At 46.9% G+C, this 20,049-nt stretch overlaps 1 protein-coding gene across 1 annotated transcript in view; it reads left to right on the plus strand.

The window, feature by feature from the left end:
- Nucleotides 1–20,049, plus strand: part of LOC103286355 (paralemmin-2) — a 122,786-nt gene that overhangs the window by 85,502 nt on the left and 17,235 nt on the right. Inside the window, exons 4-5 of the mRNA XM_054726886.1 lie at nucleotides 18,941–19,055; nucleotides 19,931–19,952. Of these exons, the coding sequence (XP_054582861.1) occupies nucleotides 18,941–19,055; nucleotides 19,931–19,952 (137 nt within the window). The remainder of the gene's footprint in view (nucleotides 1–18,940; nucleotides 19,056–19,930; nucleotides 19,953–20,049) is intronic.

Below are 20,049 nucleotides of genomic sequence, written 5' to 3' on the forward strand. Positions count from 1 at the left end.
TTCTCGGGGCAGAATGACGAAGTGTTTCAGTTGCTTGAAAATAGGAGGCTTCTCTGAAGCACCGAGCCACGGAAGTCAGTTCCGGGTTAAAAAGACATGGTTGCATCCAGTGCTGTGCTGATTTTGCACAGGCAGGGACGTTATGACAGTTCAAACGTGCAATAAACCCAGTGAGTGGGAGTCAATAAACAATCTCTTCCCGAAGGCCAAAAGCAGCAGGGAACTCGCTTCCCCTCAGAGTAACACCCAGGTCCGCACTGGAGCAGCTCTCATTAATACAAGGATCCTCCTTTGAGATGAAAAGGACGTGCTCTGCTATTTCCACTGGTTCTGTGGTCCCTAGCCACACAGGAAAGTCGCTCTTGACAGGCTCTGCAATCTGGATGCCTGTGGTCTGTGGTCAGCTTAGGAAGCTGAGACAGGTAAGGGGGGACGCACTCTGAAATTGCCCTCAAGCCTGTCAACATTGTGTGTGTGCTTCTCAGTGGCAGAGCCCGCCGCCAGACGTTTCCCAAGCTTCTTGCCTCCCTCACTCTAATCGCCTCATTACTGGCCAGGTACATTGGGTTTAAAGTGCCCAGAACTATGAAAATAGCGGGAGACTTCCATCCATACCCCGAGACCACATAAGAGCCACCTTTGGGGACCGCTTACAGTTTCCAGCCCTTAGAAGAATTGCTGTAATTGAAGGAATTGTGCAAAGTCAACTGTCTTGGCAGCTGGTCCCGGGCTATTTGGCCTCTGATTGCCATCCCTCAGGTTTCCCCTCTAACAAAAAGCTTTGAAAATAGTATTTTTCTGCCCCTGTAGCTTGTCACGTGGTCACTTCTAACGCTTCTATATGCTGGGTGGACTGCAAACATCAAGGGCCGTGTTGGTAGTTTCTTGCACAGCCTTCACCACTTGTGCTTTCTGAAGGCAGTGGATGATCTCTCGGGTCCTTTCCAGCAAGGACAGCTTACCATCTTACCACATGCAGTTCTTACAGGCAAAGCGCCTGGCGGCTGCAGGCCTGTGACCAGGAGGACCCGAACGGGCTGTGACAGGGAGCAGACACGCTTAGGCAGGCTGGCGCGGCACCTCCATCACCAGGACACTCAGAGAAACCCCCTTGTGCTCTCCCACGCTCAAAGCAACTTCCGTCATCAAGTCCTCAAGGAGTCTTGGAGTCTCTCACCGGGGATTTCAGTCCAGGTGAGAGGAGAGCAGTACACAGCAGTAGAAAGGTTAGGTTTGGGGCACGTTTATTAGGAGGGATTTCCCTAGATCCTGTTACTCTTATTGTTATTTGTTTATATTTTTTGTTTATCCTCACCCAAGGACATTTTTTTAATTGATTTTTTTTAGAGAAAATGGAAGGGAGTGGGGGGAGGAGAGAGAGAGAAAGAAATTGAAAGAGAGAAACATCTATGTTAGACACATCGATTGGTTGCCTTCCGTATGTGCCCGCAACCGGGGCTGGGGATTGAACCTGCAACCCAGGTACATGCCTTTGACCGAAAGCAAACCCAAGACCCTTCAGTGCATGGGCCAATGTTCTAGCCACTTAGCACCATCGGCCAGGGAAAAGGTTATTATTTTTTAAAAGTAACTTTATGCTTTCCAGTTGCTTACCTTCAAAAACCATCTAGGTCATCTGAGGGATGCCCTGCTCAGCTCCTAGGGGACTTGCCCTGTTGGATAAAAATGGCCAAACCCAGTGCTGTTCAAAGCACGATCCCTGGGCTACTTCCGGTCCAGCAGCTGTCTACTACCAGGCTGTGATGGGATTAGGACAGAAGTTGCCAGTCAGGTGTTTGGAAACTTTAATAACAATTGGACATCACCATGACAACCAAGTGGGTGAGCAGCAGACCCGTCTCATTGAATAGACCAGTTTGGGTGTTGTCACATCCAGTGGTGAGTTGCATGTGTCCTGAGACAAGTACCAGTACAAGTACTAGTACAGGGCAAGTACAAGTACTAGTCTGCAGTAGGTTGGGAGTAAACCAGTCCTTCCCACAGAGAGTTTGAGAAGCCTGCTGCTGCACACCAAACGGCAGAGAGATGAGGCTGGGCCCCAAGGCCCCGTTTTTGCCCACAGGTTCGACTATTGTCATTGCCGTCTTTTGTACCATTCATCTTCAGATGTAGAAAAAATAAACTCGGGGTTGTCTTTAACTAAGCCCCTCCCCACACTTCTCACCTTAAAGGTGAAGAACCTGTGGCTGGGGCAGACCACAGGGCTCTCCGAATGGCCCAGCCAGCCAGCTGTCTTCCTGGAACTAAGCCCAGTCCCCAGGGCCCTTTCAGAGCTGCCGTTCTTTCCCTGTAGCTACTGCAAAAGCAATCTCAATTCCTGCCAAGGAATCACAAACTCCAAATGAAAACTCCAGAATGATACGGTTTCCCTGGGAGCAGCTGTTTCATAAACAACTCAGGCCTCCCACCTGGGGTAATCTGCTGTGAGGACAGGGCTCTGAGACACTGACATTTTCCTATTAGCCTCACAGACACACACATCTCTTGGTTTTGATCTTGAGAAAATCAGTTAATGCCCCAGCTGAATCTGTAAACAAGAATAAGATTGCTCTCCTGGGGACATGCTAGGAATTTTTGTCAGGCGACAGAGGAGGCCCAGAGAGATGTCTAGGTCTGGGAAAGCAGAAGTAAAACTTGGCTCTTCATTCTCTAAGACTCTCCATGGTTACAACATCATCCAAGAGCGATTGGCTTGTTGAACCCTCGGCCTTCACGCAGGACTAACCCCCAGCCTTCCTGAGGGATGCACGTTCCTCCTGGTTTAAAGAAGGGCAGGGAGATTCTACAGTCGAGCGGCTATCCCTTTGGCCAGCACCGTCCTGGCCACGACGGTGTTAGTGGCGTCGGGCAGGGGGGAAGCATGGCTCTCTCAGGGCACAGTCCCTGCTGGTGGAGACCGAGCTAGGTTAGAGATGCAAAAGATGGAAATGATACATGCACTACCCTCTAGAGCAGTGGTCGGCAAACTGCGGCTCATGAGCCACATGCGGCTCTTTGGCCCCTTGAGTGTGGCTCTTCCATAAAATACCACGTGCGGGCGCACATGTACAGTGCGATTGAAACTTCGTGGCCCATGCGCAGAAGTCAGTTTTCGGCTCTCAAAAGAAATTTCAATCGTCGTACTGTTGATATTTGGCTCTGTTGACTAATGAGTTTGCCGACCACTCCTCTAGAGACCTGTTATCCACTCAGTTATAATGGGAGACAACTCCTCCAGGTCCCTTTACTTTGGGTATTCAGAGATCTGAAGCTTCTAGACTTATGTTCCTATTACTTGTGATTCCCATCATCTGATATTAGAAGGTCCCCTTCCAAGAGTTGTTTCTTACCACCAAGAGAGAGCGAACTTTGATCGCAGACAGCACATTGTGGTCCCGACTTAGAACTTGAATAACTGAATCTTTTAAAGCAGTGATGGTTCCATTTCTAAAAAAAAAAAAATAGAAGATATTAAGTCAAGTTGAATTTGCCTCAATGAATTAGAAGGAAATTCTAGGATTGCAGGAAATGCACTGTGAAGGCTGTGTGGGGATGTGAGCTGAATGGCTGTCACGGAGATGGAGCCCGTGCACATGGGTATCATTAGACAGATCCAGACTGGAAAATGGGGGCCTTGGCCTTGGCCCCTTCAGCTGCAAGTCAGACCCCATTGCCAGCGCTGGACATTTCCTATTGGGTGACGCAACCATTAGGAGACTGTGGCCACATGGGTGTTGGCGTGGAGCTACCGTGGCGATGTCAGCTGGTTGTCAGGCTCATGTGGCTCTTCACAGCTCAGCCACCTACTGTAAACAGCTGAAGGGGCCTGGCTCCATATGGATGTTGTCACTGTCTGGTATGTTGTCTTTCCCAGGGGAGGGAGGGAAAGCTGGAAACAGGGAGGACAGTAAACAGTTGACTGCTGCTCTCCCAGAGCCACTTTCTTCATCAGGAGCCATGGTCCAGACATACGGGCCATGGGATGGTCCTTCCGCACAGGACCTACAGTCACTTGGAAGGCAGGATAATCACAGATCTAATTATAGAAGCAGCTTGGGAGAAAGGACTGGAATAGCAGGTTGGAGCTACATCAGATAGAGCTTTGAATGCCAAGCTGAGGGACTTAGAATTTATCCTAGAGGCCATGGAGTGTGATTAAAAGTTTCAGCATAGGGGAGTTGTAATAAACCCAATGGTGAAGTTAGGATACTGGTTCAATGCTACATATAGAGAAAGCAGGGGGTAGAGAAATCAAGCGTAGACTGGGAACTGGGCAGGTGGCCAGTTTAAATTGAATCAGGCAAGATGGAGGAAGACAATCTACCAACAGAGGATGGATCAGGGCACTAGACAGCACCTAGGACAGATCACTCAAGAACCCCAAGATCTGGCCTGGGCCAGAGAAAGCATCAGGCAGCGCTGGAGAGCTCCCGGGTAGAAGCCGTGCTGCACGGTGACAGGAAACTGTCAACCTAGGAAAGAGTGCTAGACCTGCTCAGCTGTGTCTTTGTTGTTTGTTTTGACAGTGTCTTGGGCCTGAATAGAGTTTGCCATGAATTGGGGGTTCTTTCTCCCCCAGGGTTCTGAAAGGGAATTCTTGCAGATGCAGTGAAAAATATTATGTTCTTCAGCATCAACGGACCTTGGTCTAAAATCTCAGCTCTGCTCCTCATTAATTTCATGGGACTTTGGGCAAGCTGTGGAACCCATCTGTAAAGTGGAATCAATAATATGTATCTCTTTTGGCTGTGGTGAGGCTTAACTTAGTTAATACATGCAAAGTGTCTAAGCCAGTGGTCGGCAAACTGCGGCTCTGTTGACTAATGAGTTTGCTGACCACTGGCTAGGGGCTTAATCACAAGGAACAACACCAGCCTGTAATTATTGGAATCGAGAGTCTAGGTCAGTGGTCGGCAAACTCATTAGTCAACAGAGCGGCAAACCTCAGCTCGCGAGCCGCAGTTTGCCGAGGACTGGTCTAAGCAATGCCTAGCACCCCAGGGGTTCCCTGCTCCTGTGGGTATCCCTTTGTCTTTCTCTCCCTACAGCAGCAGAGAGCTTGTCCTCTGTGGATCTTGTTTCTCTCTAGCCAGAGGCAGAGCCTTGATGGGAGGAGGAGATCAAAACAGTAGCATTCTTTCATTATGAAGTCAATTCAGCTGTCCATCATTTTACATTGCACGGGGTCCCTGAAATGCTATATAGTAAACCATCATTTTAATGCAGTAAAGTAGCTGGATACCCCCAGAAAGCCATGCTTGTGGGCAGGTAAGGTATGTTATCGTTAAATTATGTTCTATCTGCTGATTCTGTTGAGTTCAGTTCATTTAAAGGTGGAGCACATCTATGAGCTTATTTAGCTACTCAGCTACCCCTGAGCTAGCCCTCAGCCTCATAGCAGGGCTGGTCTCTCCCCAGACACTTCCTATGTCCTTGGTCCTGGCTGGACTTAGAAACCCAAGGATGCATGTGCCCAGCTCACTCTAGGAGGATCTCCCTGTCCAAAAGGGAGCACAGCTTTACCCTTACCCCAGCCCAGACGAGAGGAGAACATGGGAGAGCAAGCCATGCACATGGGTGCAAGCCTCCACTCAACTTCATAGACGCCCAGGGTCTATTTTGTGTAAGGCCTTGTGTTGGCTGCTGGGGTTCCTGAAATCACAAAGGCCCACTCTCAGCACTTAGAACCTCACAGACTTCATGAACCTCTCCTTGTGCTTGACCTCATGGGCCAAATGTCACTCGTGGCCACGATTATTGGGGAAGGAGCAGGGACACACACACGTGTTGGAAAAGTGTATGAGCCAGACTCCGGGCGGGAGGAGGCTTTGCAGGAGTGTGTTCTGCAGAGCCTCCCTGCTGCTTTGTGGAAGCTAGAAAAGCCACGGGTCTTACGTCAGCCCAGTGACTGACCTTCAGTGGCAGGGAGGACGTGTGTGTTGGGAGAGGTTGGCCATACTGAACCACAGGGTCACTGCTGGGTTTTTTACAATGGGTCTTTTGGGACATCTACTGTAGTCCATGGATGGTGTCTTACATCACGTGGCTCCTATAAAAGTGATGGTCTCAAGGAAGATGGTACAAATACCCCCAGCCATTGCTTCCTGAAGGCTGGAGCCTCTGGACCTTCTCAACCAGTTTCTCTCCCTGTTGCAGAGCATTATTATACAAGTAAGGGTTCACAGGTTACATGGCTCGGCCGGAGACTTCTGCAACCAACACTACAACAGTACACTGTTGCAAGATCAAAGAATAAAACCTTCGGCGTTATGGACATTTTAACATGGATACATTGAGCTTTCTCTTCTGAAGTAGCCACATGGTTCCAAATCTGCAGAACCACAGCAATTTCCTCCCAGATACTTTACCTAAATCCCAAACATACTACCTCAGCTCGTGGAATATGACTGCACCTGCCACTAGATGGCCCCCCAGGTGCACATAAGCCTCTCCCACATGGCGAACTTGAATTAGATTTTCTGGATTTTCTTTCTGTACTAGTATGTACACACACACACATACACACACACACACACACAATCTTACACCATTCTTGAAGCCAATAATCAATTCTTTAATTGTTCTTTTAGCATTCAAATGATAGGACTTACTCAGGTTTTTTGGATAATTTGTTTTAGAAGTTTAATTTGAATGTATTCTATTTAAAAAGCATGTTTTTGTTTGTCTTGTAAAGAAGCACATGCAGAATAGTCTTTAAATTCAATTTTTTAAAAAGCACTAAAAGAGAAAGGAAGAATAAACGTTTTAACTAGTGCTTATCCCATGGCAGGCAGTGTTTTGAGATATTTTAAATATTGACTCAGTCTCCATAGCTTTGAATTAGCTCTTCCATATACATCATTATAGCCATCTTATAGACGAGGAAACGGAGACTAAGGAAAGTGAGGTGCTCGCCCAGGATGTCAGCCAGTAAGTGGCTGACGGCCGGACCCCCTGATGCTGGGTGGTTTGCACTGCCTCCTGCTGGTCAAAACAGCAAGGAGACACTTGGCAGAAATCAGATTGCACAACAGGAAAGGTATTTGGATTCTGACTTCTCTTTTTCCCTTCTTGTCAATTTTCTTATCTGCAACATAGGGGAAAAAACCTCAATCCCTAATTGCTGTGAAAGGACTTTGTAAGCTCTTATAGCATTACACAAGTGTCTGCTATTATTATTATTATTATTATTATTATTATTATTATCATTTGGGTTTTGTGGGAATATGAGAACTCTCATATGTGCTCAGGCAGCTTGTGACCCTTCACTCATTCACACAAAAACACATCATGCCTCTGAGTGAGACTGCCCATTCTGAGGCGCCTGTACCATGTCAGCAACAAAGCTGGTCTGTCTTGAACTCTGTGTTGCGATAGAGAGTTGCAATGAGGTCTCCCTGTGCTTTCAGCAGGCAATTCTCCCTTGGCTTCAGGATCCAGAAATAATAGACAATGGTGGGAGCACTCAGGGGTGGGACCACAGCTGAACCGGGAGATAGGTGGCCAGCACCAACTCTGCACAAGCCAAACCAGCAGGAAGAGGTGGATCATTTTCTAAAATTATTATTTCGGAACACAATGTGCTACTATTTTACATCCAAGGGTTCCCATTTCAAATGGCCAATGTGATGATCTCTTTGAGAGAGGCCTTCAATAAAAAGCACAAGTAAAGGGTGTTTTTCTTTGGGCCTGATGTAAAATGCTTTTGAGTTGCTTCTAAGAGCTTCTCTAATTTGGCTTCATTTCTGGCCCAGGCTGTGAGCCCTATATGTGAATCCTTTTGTATCTGAGGTTCCCATTGGTGGGCTGTTGGCATAAGAAGAATTCCATTTTCCTTCTAGATTTGAAAACCCAGAAATAGACAACATTCTCGTTCGACTTCTCAATACACTAACCTGTTGTAAAACAGAATCGGTGTTGATAAGTCTATCAAGTCCATCAGAGAGAATATGTGTAGCTTTATTTTAAGTTCCTAAAGTTTTTGCCTCGAACCCCCATGATAATGTAGTGTGTGTAACGTCCTTACCTTCCACGCGGCCTCAGTAGGACATTGGCTCACTCAACTGCCTTAAGCCTGGTATCCCAGAGCTCAAGGCAGGTGGGCTCATCCTCATTCCATCCTTACCTGGCCAACACTTTACCCTAGATCAGCTACTTTCAACCTTTTTCATCTCCTGGCACACATAAACTGATTACTAAAATTCTGTGACACACAAAAAACACCAAAAGGTGTCATTTTTATTCATTCATACTATATGACTACTGTTTCATTTCTTTATTTGACAATCTGAGGGAAAAGAGGTCAGTGCCCCTGACTAAATAGTCAGGTATTGCATGCTTTAAACATTCTTGTGGCATACCAGTGTGCGCTGGTCGAAAACTGCTACCCTCGACCATCACAGGGAGCAGAAATGGCTGGCTTCAGCTGCGCTTCCTCCCTTTCCCCAAGAAACAGCCATCTGGTGTCTCCGCCAGTTGGGCAATCACAGGGAAGGGTCCAGAGAAAGGTGGGTGGAAGGAAAAGCTGAAGGTCTTACTGACGTCATACAAACTCCAGCCACTGGTCCAGCTCCGTCTACTTTTACTTATAGTTTCACAAGTAAAATAACCAGTCCTACAGAGGTCCTCACTCACTCACTTGAACCTTCTTGCACATTTCTGCCTCAGAGCCCCTTTAGAAGGCCCCCAAGCCCTTCTCTGCCTTTAAGATCCTACTGAAATGTCTCGAGCCCCTGTATCCTGCTCTGCCCACTTCCTAAGCAGAGTTAGCCAAGCTCAGGTCTTTGCATTCACGTAGCATTTTGGACTTCCAGTTTGCGCTCTACTGAGTGCTGCTTTGTAATTGTTTATACACCTGCCTTCTCCATCAGATGATGACTTTCCCAAAAGCAGAGCCTGGGCAACTATTACTGTATTAGCTCAACACATGCTTGACAAGCAACTAATGAATGATCCAGAACATTTCAAACCTCTCTTCCAAGGCCCCAGAGACCCAATGCTGTGGTTTTGGCTCTAACCACCCCTATTTTCATTTCAGGCCCATTTCTCCCGTCCAGGTGCCTGATCTGTGAGCCTCGTATACCTCCACCCAAAGCCCTGATTGCAGCCCTGGGCTCCTGAGGGGAAGGGGCAGGGCTCAGGAGCTGAGCCTCTGAGAACATGTGGGGGAACAATAGCAGGAAGTGTCCAGGCGGGGAAACAATCAGCAGGCACAGCCCATGTGGAGGAGCTTCCTGATTGGCTTGATTTGTTCTGAGCAGGAACTCTTAGAATAACTTGGGGATTATTCCAATGGGATGACAAATTTCTCCACTAAGGAGGAGCTGTTCCCTGGCCATGTCATGCATGGAAAACATGATTAGAAAAATATAAATCCTAAGAGGAAGGTCCCTTTAGGGAGATCCGTATGGATTACCAAGCCTCCCAGCCCCTGCTACAGCTCCCCGGGGCCAGCCTCCTTCTGAGTGTCTACTTCAGGCTCCATTGAACTGTCACCTGTGGCTTCCAGATAGCTAGCATTGGCCCCTCAGGGGCTGAAAGGCCAGAGGAGCTGTTATCCTTTGGTGGCCTGTCCAGGCAATTCATGGGAGTCCAGGTGTTGGCCGCACGTGGGGATGCTCCCCTTCAGAACCACATTCCTGTGGATGGAGCACTGGCTGTGCACAAAGCACTCTTGTAGGCACCGTGGGAGCCAGAGTAATACACCAGACACTCTCCACTCTCACGGAGCAATGGCTTCCAAACCAGGTTTTGTTCTGTGCAGAGGCTGACCGAGGCAAGGATGTTGTGGGAGGGTGGGAGGGGCTCCCAGTCCGCTCATGCCTCCACCAGAGCAGCAACATTTGATCAAGATGTTGGGAAAGCAAGTTCTATACTGGAAAGAGGAAATCCTGAAACCTTTAGAGGTGGGCAGTTTCATTTGCTCTTGGAAGAAGGCTGCACAGGGCAGTCTAACGTCCCAGGTTCCAGCAACAGGCAAACCTGGGCTTACATGCCAGCTCTGCCCCTTGCTGCTGCTGGGTCACAAGACACTGGACTCTCACACCCTCAGGTCTGTCATCCAGCAGGTGTGGATTATAGTGGTAGTTACTACACAGATTTCAGAGTGACTAATGGTTACCAACCACTCAGCAGGTTGTCTAATGGAAAATGCTCCATAAAGGTTAGCTATTTTTACCACTATGTTGTTGGACACTAAGTGATTTTTTTAATGAATGTCTCACGAAGATATTAACTCCATCCGTCTCTCTTGAGTAACCTCTAATGTGGACAATAAGCAAAAATGTTATCCCCAACGTGGGCATTTGTAAGAGCTGTGGCTGCAGCTGTGTGCACACACACACACACACACACACACACACGCACACACACACACACACAGGCTGACGGGAAAGTCGAGCTCAGCAGGAAGGCTGTCCCCGAGTGCTGTTTAGGCACAAACAGTGAGTAAACAGGGATTTGAAAGAGGGAAATGCGCCACATAAAACACTTTTTACAATTTTCACAATCAGTTCTGAACGCCCGGATGCTTCTTGCATGAAGGGGCCAACGCACAAGAGAATCATAGGGTGAAACAAAGTTAATGCTGAGACTATCCATCATTCTGGCCCAATTCCTGCATATCCGTGTCGTCCACCTGTAGTTTTATTTAGGTGAGCCCCAGAGGAAATTGGAGCAGTGCATCACACACACACACACACACACACACACACACACACAGGGTCAGGTGAAATTATATATTGGAGATATTTGGGGGAAAGAATGAAAAGCCTAGAAAACAGAGCAGTTACCTTCGACCTTATCTGATCTGCGAGAAAGGAAGTGATACACGTTTCTTTTTTACTAAGTCCATAAATTGCCATTCATTTGAATTTGTTGTTCTTTATGAATCATATTTGACTGAAAGAATCGTGTCAAAGGGTCTGTCTTGAGGCTACTTCCAGCTGAGAAACAAAATATGCATTTATTCAATCAGTCATTCACTCAACCAACACTTCTTGGGAACTTTAACTGAGCAGGGTACCTTGCTAGAAGCAAGCTAGGTAGATGCTTTTTATTTCAAAGAAAGATAAAGAAGAGATGGCCATTAACCTTAAGAGCTTTGCAAATGGGATTTGGGGAGGGAACCCCAAATCCATAAACAAGTGATTGAAATACAATGGGATAAAATTGGTGATGAAATATATCCAGGAGATATGGCAGCAAGGAGGAAGGGCAAGGTCTCAGGGATGACTTCCAGAAAGAGACAGTCCCTAAGCAGATTCTTAAAGAGTGAGTAATAGTTAGGAGGGAAAGAGAGGGAGCCAGGGCCATCCAGGCAGAGGGGGTAGTATGAGCAAAGGCAGTGAGGCAAGAAAGAGCACTCTGTGTGCAGGACCTGCAAGGAACTCATTGTTCCTGGAGGCAAGTGAGAAGCTGAAAGTGTGTCAGATTAAGGAGTTTAAGGCATAGAGTCTGTGAAGGGTTTTCAGCAGGCGGGTGCAATTGTGGTCTGTCTAGGCACAATCTGGGTTTGAGGGTGATAGTCTGGGTAGAGGTAGAGCAAGCAATTGATTAGAAGGTCGCTGTAGGCATTTAGGAGAAAGAAGGAGAGAGCCCATGCAGGGCTGAAGAGGAAGAGATGTGAAAGAAATCTGTGGGCAACTTGGCAGGACTTGGCGGCTAATACAGGTGTGTGGTGATTATCAGAGAGGAGCGAGTGGGAGGTCAAGGTGACAACCCTGTTTCCATCTGAAGTAGAATGGATTGGCAATGGTATCAAAAACTGAGCTAAAGAATGCCAGAGGGGGGAACAGCTTTATGCAGAAAGATGAGTTTGGTCTTGCATATGTTGGGTTTGAAATATCTGTGGAGCATTCAAAGGGTGATATTAAAAATACAATTGTATATAGAAGCTGGAGTTCAGGGAAGAATTTGAATATATAGATTGGGTAGATGTCCGCATGTAGGTGGGAATTAAAGCACAAGCCGGGGCATGATTTTCCAGGGATAGAGTGTGGAACAAGAAGTAAACAGCCCTGGCTGGTTGCTCAGTGGTTAGAGCATCGGCCCGCACACTGAAGGATCATGGGTTTGATTCCCAGTCAAGAGCACATACCTGGGTTGCAGGTTCCATCCCTGGCCCCGGTAGGAGGCAACATGCAGGAGGCAACCAATCAGTGTGTCTCTTTTGTGGCAATGTTTCTCTTTTTCTCTCTCTCCCCACTTCTTCCCTTTCACTCTCTTAAAAAAAAAATCAATGGGAAAAATATACTTGGGTGAGGATTAACAAAAGAAGAAGGAAGAGGAGAATGAGGAGGAGGAGGAGGAGGAGGAGGAGGAGGAGGAGGAGGAGGAGGAGAACAGGGAACCAAATGAACATTTGATGAAATGATAGAAGAGAAGCCCATGTGGAGAATATGGTGTCATGGGCTCCAAGGCAGAGAAGGAGTGCTGCACAATGTTCTTAAAAATGAAGTCAACTGATTCACACCGAAGGGTCTCCATTAGATTTGGCAGGTGTGGACTTTAACAAGACCCTATACACCAGAGTGGCGGGGCAGAAGGCAGAGTGGAATAAGCTGAGGGGCGGTTGGGATGTGAGGATGTTGAGACAGCAAGAGGCAAGTGCTGTTGGGGAAATCTGGAAGAGAGATTCACCAGTAACTTGAACAGGATGCAGGTTCAAGAGAAGTTCACCTATTTTTAGTGTGAGGGAATTGATTCTTTTTATGGACTAAAAGGAAGGAGGCATCTTGGGGAAAGGTTGAAGCTACAGGGGAAAGGGGGGAATTGATAGAGTGCCATCCCAGAGGAATCTGCACAAGGCCAGGCGCACAGGTGGAGGCGTTGGCCTTCAGAAGCGTGCCTGAGTCGGAGGCTGGAGGTAAGAAGGCTGGATGAGACTTTCTCTTCCTATGAAGAGACATTTCTTGGGAAGAGTTTAAGCTACTGAAATGTACTGTTTAAAGGAGATCATCTCACTTTCATGTAATCAAAACTCTTTATTTCTCATGAAACCGACTCAAACAAGAATCATACTCAAGGAATTAATGCTCAATGTGAGCTCAGAAATCATTTCCGTAGCAGAAATCAACCTGCCCAGATTCTGAGCCAGGTGATTCCAGATGGAATAAATACACAAGAGAAGGAGGGAGGCTGGTTGCCAGGGGCGAAGGAACATTTATGGAGAGAGAAATTTTCATTCATCTATATTCAGGATTAAATTTGATTAAACCAACATTATTAATGAAAAATGTTACTATGTCCCAGCTGTATATTTAGGTAAAGCAATAAATCAATCTAATATCAATGTCTTTTTTTCTCAAGAGGTATATAAATTAGTATATTTTGAGGGAAATTAGCAAAACCAAGCCAAGATTTGAAAAAATCTACTTAATATCGCCACTTCCAAGCTAGTTTCACGATAGAATCCTTTGAAACGTGTGTTCTTGCTTTACCTTGCTTTTCATTCTTTTAACAAATATGTACAGGGAGGAATCTGAGGTACAGGGAATAAAATGCAGTATTTTATCTGTCTCTCGATGAGCCTGTACTTGGGTGAGAGGTAGTACAGGTTGGGGGGGGATAAACACATTTCCAATCCTCTGATACCAGGTGAGGTGTCCCAGGTACCAAGAGGGCTGAAGATGCTGTGGGATTTGGATGGGGACTGAACACATTAGGTTGAGGGGACTTAAGGGAACCGTTTTACTCAAGAGACAGAGCTGGGTTTGGTCTTTGTTATTAGGTGTGTTTTCGGTAGATGGAGCTGGCAGTGGGCAGTCAGTCCTGGTTTTCTCACGGAGCACAAGTAATCTGTTTTGGCTGGAACACAGGGGAAGGTGTAGGGCTGGGACGGGGTTAGAGCAGAGCGTGGAGGGTGTGAACTTCCAGCCTGAGCAGTTGGGTGAAATTCGGGAAGGAGGTGGTGGAGACCAGGGAAAGGATATGAGCTGTATTTTAGTAAATCTTGAAGGGACTGTTCTCTGGCCATATTTCTGTCAGTGATGACGTGGAAAAGAAATGAAATGAGCTTGAGTTTCCACTGATACCTTACAGTCAAGGAAGGTCCTATTCTTCCCTAAGGAGAAGTGGAAATCCTCTGTTTACTTAAGGGCCGTTAACCTTTTCTCACAGTAAGATACCCAGCGATCTGCAGTGATTCCAGATACACTCATCTAAATAAACGGAAGCTGTTTCCTTGCAAGTTGAATCACAAATGAAAAATATTTTGGGAGCACCATAGAGACAAACGCACTGTCTTCCTGAAATATGGAAAGTGACTTTTGTAGCATCTATTTCTGTGAAAACAAACATTATTCTTCCCAAATACTTTACCTGGAATATAGAAACAGAGGTACTAAGACAGAGATAGAGAGATATAATGAGAAAGAGAGAATGTTAAGTATTCAAACAATGCAATGAGGGGTCAGAGAATGCCCTGCTAACATATAACCTATTCAGTCACGTTCTTCTCGCCCCCTTGTATCAGTTGGAAGTTGGATTCACCTGTGATCACAATAGCAGCTTAAGTTCATAACAAGAAATCGGGAGCCCACGATCCAGAGCGGGTACACTCCCTCCAGGAAGCCACCCAGACCCCAGACAGTTGCTCTCCTCCTGCGCACTCAGCCATGCTGTGGATACAAGCTCACTGCTCCACCTTCAGCATCATATTCCCTACGGCAGGCAGAGTAATGGACCCCAAAGATGTCTACATCCTAATCCCCAGAGGCTGTGAATACTGGCAAAGGGGAATTAAAGTTACAGATGGAATTAAGGTCTCCAAATAGCTGACTTCAAAATAGGGAGATTGTTGCCCTGGATTATCAGAGTCGGCCCAATGTGATTATAAGGATCATTCCAAGTGGAAGAGGGAGGCCACAGAAGAGTCAGAGGGAGATGGGACTGGGGGAGAACGGGTAGAGAGTTACATCATTCCTGGCCTTGAATATGGAGGAAGGGGGACCATGAGGCAAAGAACGTGGGTGGCCTCTGGGAGCTAGAAAAGCAAGGAGACCGATTCTCTCCTAGAGACTTCAAAAGGGAACACAACTCTACCAACTCCTTGATTATAGTCTGGTGACACCCATGTCAGTCTTCTGACCCATGGAAGATAGTAAGTTCATATTGTTGTAAGCCCCTATGTTTGTGGCCATTGTTATAGCAGCAATTGGAAACTAATACATCGCTCTCGCACCAGGTCCCTGCAGGCAGGAAGAAGGGGAAGGACAAATCACCATAGGCCACTGACATCAGCCCTCCTCCTTTTAAGGAGCTTTCCCAGAAGTCTCCCCCAACAGTTTTTACTTACATCTCATTGGTCAGAGCTGCCCTGTGGCCACCCTTCTCTGCAGTGGAAGCTGGGATGGGTACATTTTCGGCTCAACACATTGCCACCCCCAACAAAATGCGGATTCTGTTAGCATGGAGGAAAGGGAGGATAGATACTGGGCGGGCAGGCAAATTGGCTGGAGTCCCGCCACACTCCTAGGCAGAGCTGACACTTCCACAACACATCGTTCTTTCCTTTATGATGGCCGTGTTTGGGTTGTCATATAATGTATGTGTTTACCTGGCTGTTCTCCTCACTTGACCGAGAGTGCTCAAGCGCAGACACTGTGGCTGATTGAGCTCTCTGTCCCGGATGCTCAACCCAGGGACTGATGGAGAGAGGTGTTTGCAAGCAGTTGGATGGATGAATGCATACATAGATTTTGAAATGAGAGAATGATCGATGCCCTTCCCAGAGCCATAGACTCTTTGTATTTCCTGTGCGGAAGGTCTGTTTGTGTTAGGGAGACTTTATAAGACCGTTCGGCCATGATTGCAACTTCATCCCCAGTAAATTAAACCTACACAGCTGCACTGTGTCACCTTTCCTGACCGCCTATTACAGTCTGCTTTTCGCTCCGAAGAAACTGAGCGAGCTGGTCGGAGGCTGTTATGTGCACCTGTCTCAGACTAAAGCTTGTGTATAAATTACACTTCCTGCCCGTTCTTTATTTTTAGCTCGGCAATATCCTACTTGGCTCCTCCAGGGAAGACTGCATTCGATTTCAGTCGTGAAACTATGAAACAGTGGCATTTCTAGCCCAGCTGGGATGACTCTTATTAACCCCTAACACTGTTTCTCAGAATGCTCCTCGGCCCCAAGGACTCAGTTTTCCCAAAGAAAAACAGCGGCCTGGGCCACCCAGCTCCTCGAGGACCGGGCCCAAGCCCCCATGTGCATTTGCAGAGAGATCTGCTACTTGGTCTGACTTGCTTAGACTTACATACGCTGTCCATTTTCCGCATTCATTTCCTTCGGGTGAAACTTAGTTGTTCTTATCTCAAAAGTCTAGTTTCGTTGCTTTTTTTTTTTCTCTCTCTCTCCCTCCCTGTTCCTTCTCAGTTACCCACTATCATGACCTAAATCTTCAGCGCCTGAACTATATAGCTGAGAGCCCTGAAACTCATAGTGCCAGGGCCAGGCTGCAGAGACAGTCGGCAGCCAGTGGGCATCAGGTCACCGAGAATTCTTAACCACTCGGGCCGCTTCACCGGCAGAAGCAAGTTATTTGGAGTTAGCATTTTTTTTAAAGTGAGCCATTTTTGACATGATCTTGTTTATTTTAGAATCCCCTGTAATGCCTACCTCCAAGTCCAGCCAAACAACCTCCATAAATATTGGTAGAATTGCCTGCAAATCGATGGAGTTACCCTTTAACCCCTCACTTGTCATATGAGCAGCGGAGGCCCTGGCTCCTTTCCCGGGCCGTAGCCTGAGAAAGGCTGTCTTCTCAGCAGCAGGCCAAAGGGGGCATTTAAAATTTCTTTTAATTTTTTATTTTTTAATCCTCACCCAAGGAGTGAGGATATTTTCCCCACATTGTTTTTTAGAGAGAGTGGAAGGGAGGGGGTGGGGGAGAGAGAGTGAGAGAGGACAGAGAAACATCATGTGAGAGAGACACATCATTGGTTGCCTCCCCTCCCCACTCCCCACTGGGGGATGGAGAGGGTGAACATGCAACTCAGTTACATGCCCTTGACCGGGAATCAAACCCCAAATCCTCCTGTTCTCAGGCCAATGCTCTAACCACTGAACCATGCCAGCCAGGGCAAGGCATTTTTAAAAAGCAACTTATTGTTTTTATTCTGCTTAAAGAATACATTATTTTTTTAAATTGGGAACATGTTAAACAAAATTAAAATTGCCCAATTTTTTCTTTTAAGAAATTTTTTTTTAATTTTTAGAGAGAGAAACATCTATATGAGAGAGAAATATCCATTAGTTGCCTCCCGTGCACACAAAATCTCATCCGTCCAGAGGCTCTTTTTCTGATGCCTAGGAAAGAAACAGAAAAGCGGGGTACAGTGCATCCCTAGATAAATCCATGCCTGTGTCTTGGTGTTCCTCAGCCCTCAGAAGACCTCACTCTGAACTATTTCGGTCTTAGTCTAACAGACTTGGTTAGCCTGTTCCCAGCAGCAGATGAGAAGATGGGAGGGGAGGAGGAGAAGAGAGAGGACTAGTATAGGCAGGCACAGACCCGCAGCAAAGCTTCTAGCATGACAGAAGGAAAAGAGACCAAAAGCAAAATTGAATGAATGAGTGAACAAATAAATTCAGACCAAATAATTCAGGACGCACAATAGTCTACAGTCCTTTCAGCGGGGACATCCATCCTTTATAACCCCAAAGGCATTACGGCACAACGGTGCCATCCCAGGATGCCAACATACTCGGTGCTTAACAGGCAGGAAAACGGGAAATACTGTAGAGCCCACCTGGTAAGAGTTTGGCACAATGGTCAGGAGCAGGGTCTAGAGTCAGACATCCCGGCTTGAATCCTGCTTTGAGGCTGTGCAATAGCAAACTAGTCCCTTGTCAAGCCTTAATGATCTCATCGGTAAAATGGGGATTCCTTACTCCCAGGGTCATTGGGAAGGTGAAATAAAATAAACCATGTGAATTCTTAGCTCAATTCCTGGCTCAATACTTACTGCTCAATAAAAGTTAATGTATTACGGTCATTTCATTGAAAGAACACAGCTGCTGAGACTTCCCCCAATCATAACTGTCTCTGCCGTTCTGGAATATTCCCAGAGTCTCCAGGCAGTGCTGAAATTTCCCTTTCAGGAAATATATATAGGATGGCTGTGAAAACTGAGGGGAGTTCCAGAAGAGTAGGGATTACTGTATCAGTCCAATTCATCTCCTCTCTTTTGGGTGGTAGAGGGAGATGACTGCAGGCTCTCCAGGGTCCTGGCCACCAACCATTTCTTGGCAACTTATTTCCTTTGAGTAAGATTGGCTCTTTCTTTCATTTTTATTATTTTTAAAATTTTTATATGTTTTTATTGGTTTTTAGAGAGAGAGGAAGGGAGAGGGATAGAGAGATAGAAATAAAGATGAGAGAGAAACATGGATCAGCTGCCTCCCACACGCCCCCTACTGGGGATCGAGCCCACCACCCAGGCATGTGCCCTGACTCAGAATCAAACCGGTGACCTCTTGGTTCATGGGTTGATGCTCAACCACGGAGCCACACCAGCCCGGCAGAGTAAGATTGGCTCTTCACACTTTGGCTAACCTGATAGGAGAGCAATTACTCCGAGATAACTGGGAGAATATGCAGCGGCTAGCCTCCAGCTATTATGTCCTCTGCTATGTAAAAATATCTACCTCCAAATGAAGAACGTGGGTGTTGAGCGTATTGCAAAGCGTTTTTGCAAAGTGATGGCCGTGAACTAGCGGCAGCAGCTCTGGGTTGTTTTCCTTTGGCCACCGTCTGCTCAGTGGCAACGCTGAAAACACAGGATGCTCTGTGATGTAAAACCTTGGCCTGGGACCTCAGCGTAAGGTAAAACGGGGACTGGCAGGATGCCCTCTCCCCCCCAGGAAGGAGCTGCTCTCTGGCCCTGGGGTGGCAGGACAATAAAGTGACCCGTCCTCTGTTTGTGTGTTTTCCAGGCTGGAGCAGGAAATCCAAGCGCTAGAAAGTGAAGAGTCCCAGATATCCGCCAAAGAGCAAATCATCCTAGAGAAACTAAAGGAGACGGAAAAATCCTTCAAGGACTTTCAGAAGGTGAAGGAAACATGCGATTTCTCTAAACTCTAGCCGCGGGGAAGTGAGCTCCAGGGAAACGCTGCCAGTTGGAGAAAAGGCCAGTTGGTGCTGATGAGGAGGCTGAGCCCCACACTCTGGACACGAGGGCCAGATCTGCGAGGACAGGGCCAGCTCTGACGCTGAGGGTGGCCTGTCTTTTGGGACCACCTGGTCTGCCGAGGAGGCAGGGAGACTCATTCAATATTAAACCCATCTCCCTACTCTCCGTATGTCTAATGCCTGGGAAGTGATCTCCTGTTGGACTCCAGAATCCTAAAACCAATTCTTATGAAGCAGATTAAACATTCTCCCATGGCTTTAGTTTAAGTCTTTCCTTTATAAAAAGGCCAGACGCAAAACCATACCCAGTAGACATGAATTGGGAAAACAAAGCGTAAATACATGAAATGTCACTGTATATGAAAACAGTCTATGCTGTGCAGCTAGGAGATGAGAATCCAGAGAGCCAGGAGGCTCTGACTGTCTCCGGACCGCCTCTCCTTTCCGTAACCCCGGTTCCTCAGGCACCCCTTGGCCACAGGAAGGCATTCTAAACAAATTAATTTTCCGATTGGATTTTCTGATATTACTTCTTCAATACAACCAAGGGTATTGGCTGGATAATCAAAAGAAATCTTGACTGGGAGGAATTCGGTAGAAGGTGGGGATGGTAAACCTTTCCCTTAAATTTCAGGATCCCAAACACATTTCCCAGAAGAGCAGAGAGCATTGGGCTTGCCCATCACAGTCAAAATCTGGGCCTGGCCTGGGGGAGAAAGACGGGTTACATGAAGGAGGGGTTATGTCCTCACCTGTGTAGTAACTAACGCTCTGCCCTGCTTTTGTTTCCACAGAGCTTCTCCAGTGCGGATGGAGGTAAGTGTGAGCGCTCTCTGCCCCGTCTGTGGACCAATGTTTCCTTCCTGGTCAGCTTAGCTTCATTAACACAGGCTCCCAGGAGACGTGGCGTGTT

The sequence above is a fragment of the Eptesicus fuscus genome, chromosome 15, assembly GCF_027574615.1.
Source record: "Eptesicus fuscus isolate TK198812 chromosome 15, DD_ASM_mEF_20220401, whole genome shotgun sequence".
Taxonomy (NCBI): Eukaryota; Metazoa; Chordata; class Mammalia; order Chiroptera; family Vespertilionidae; genus Eptesicus; species Eptesicus fuscus.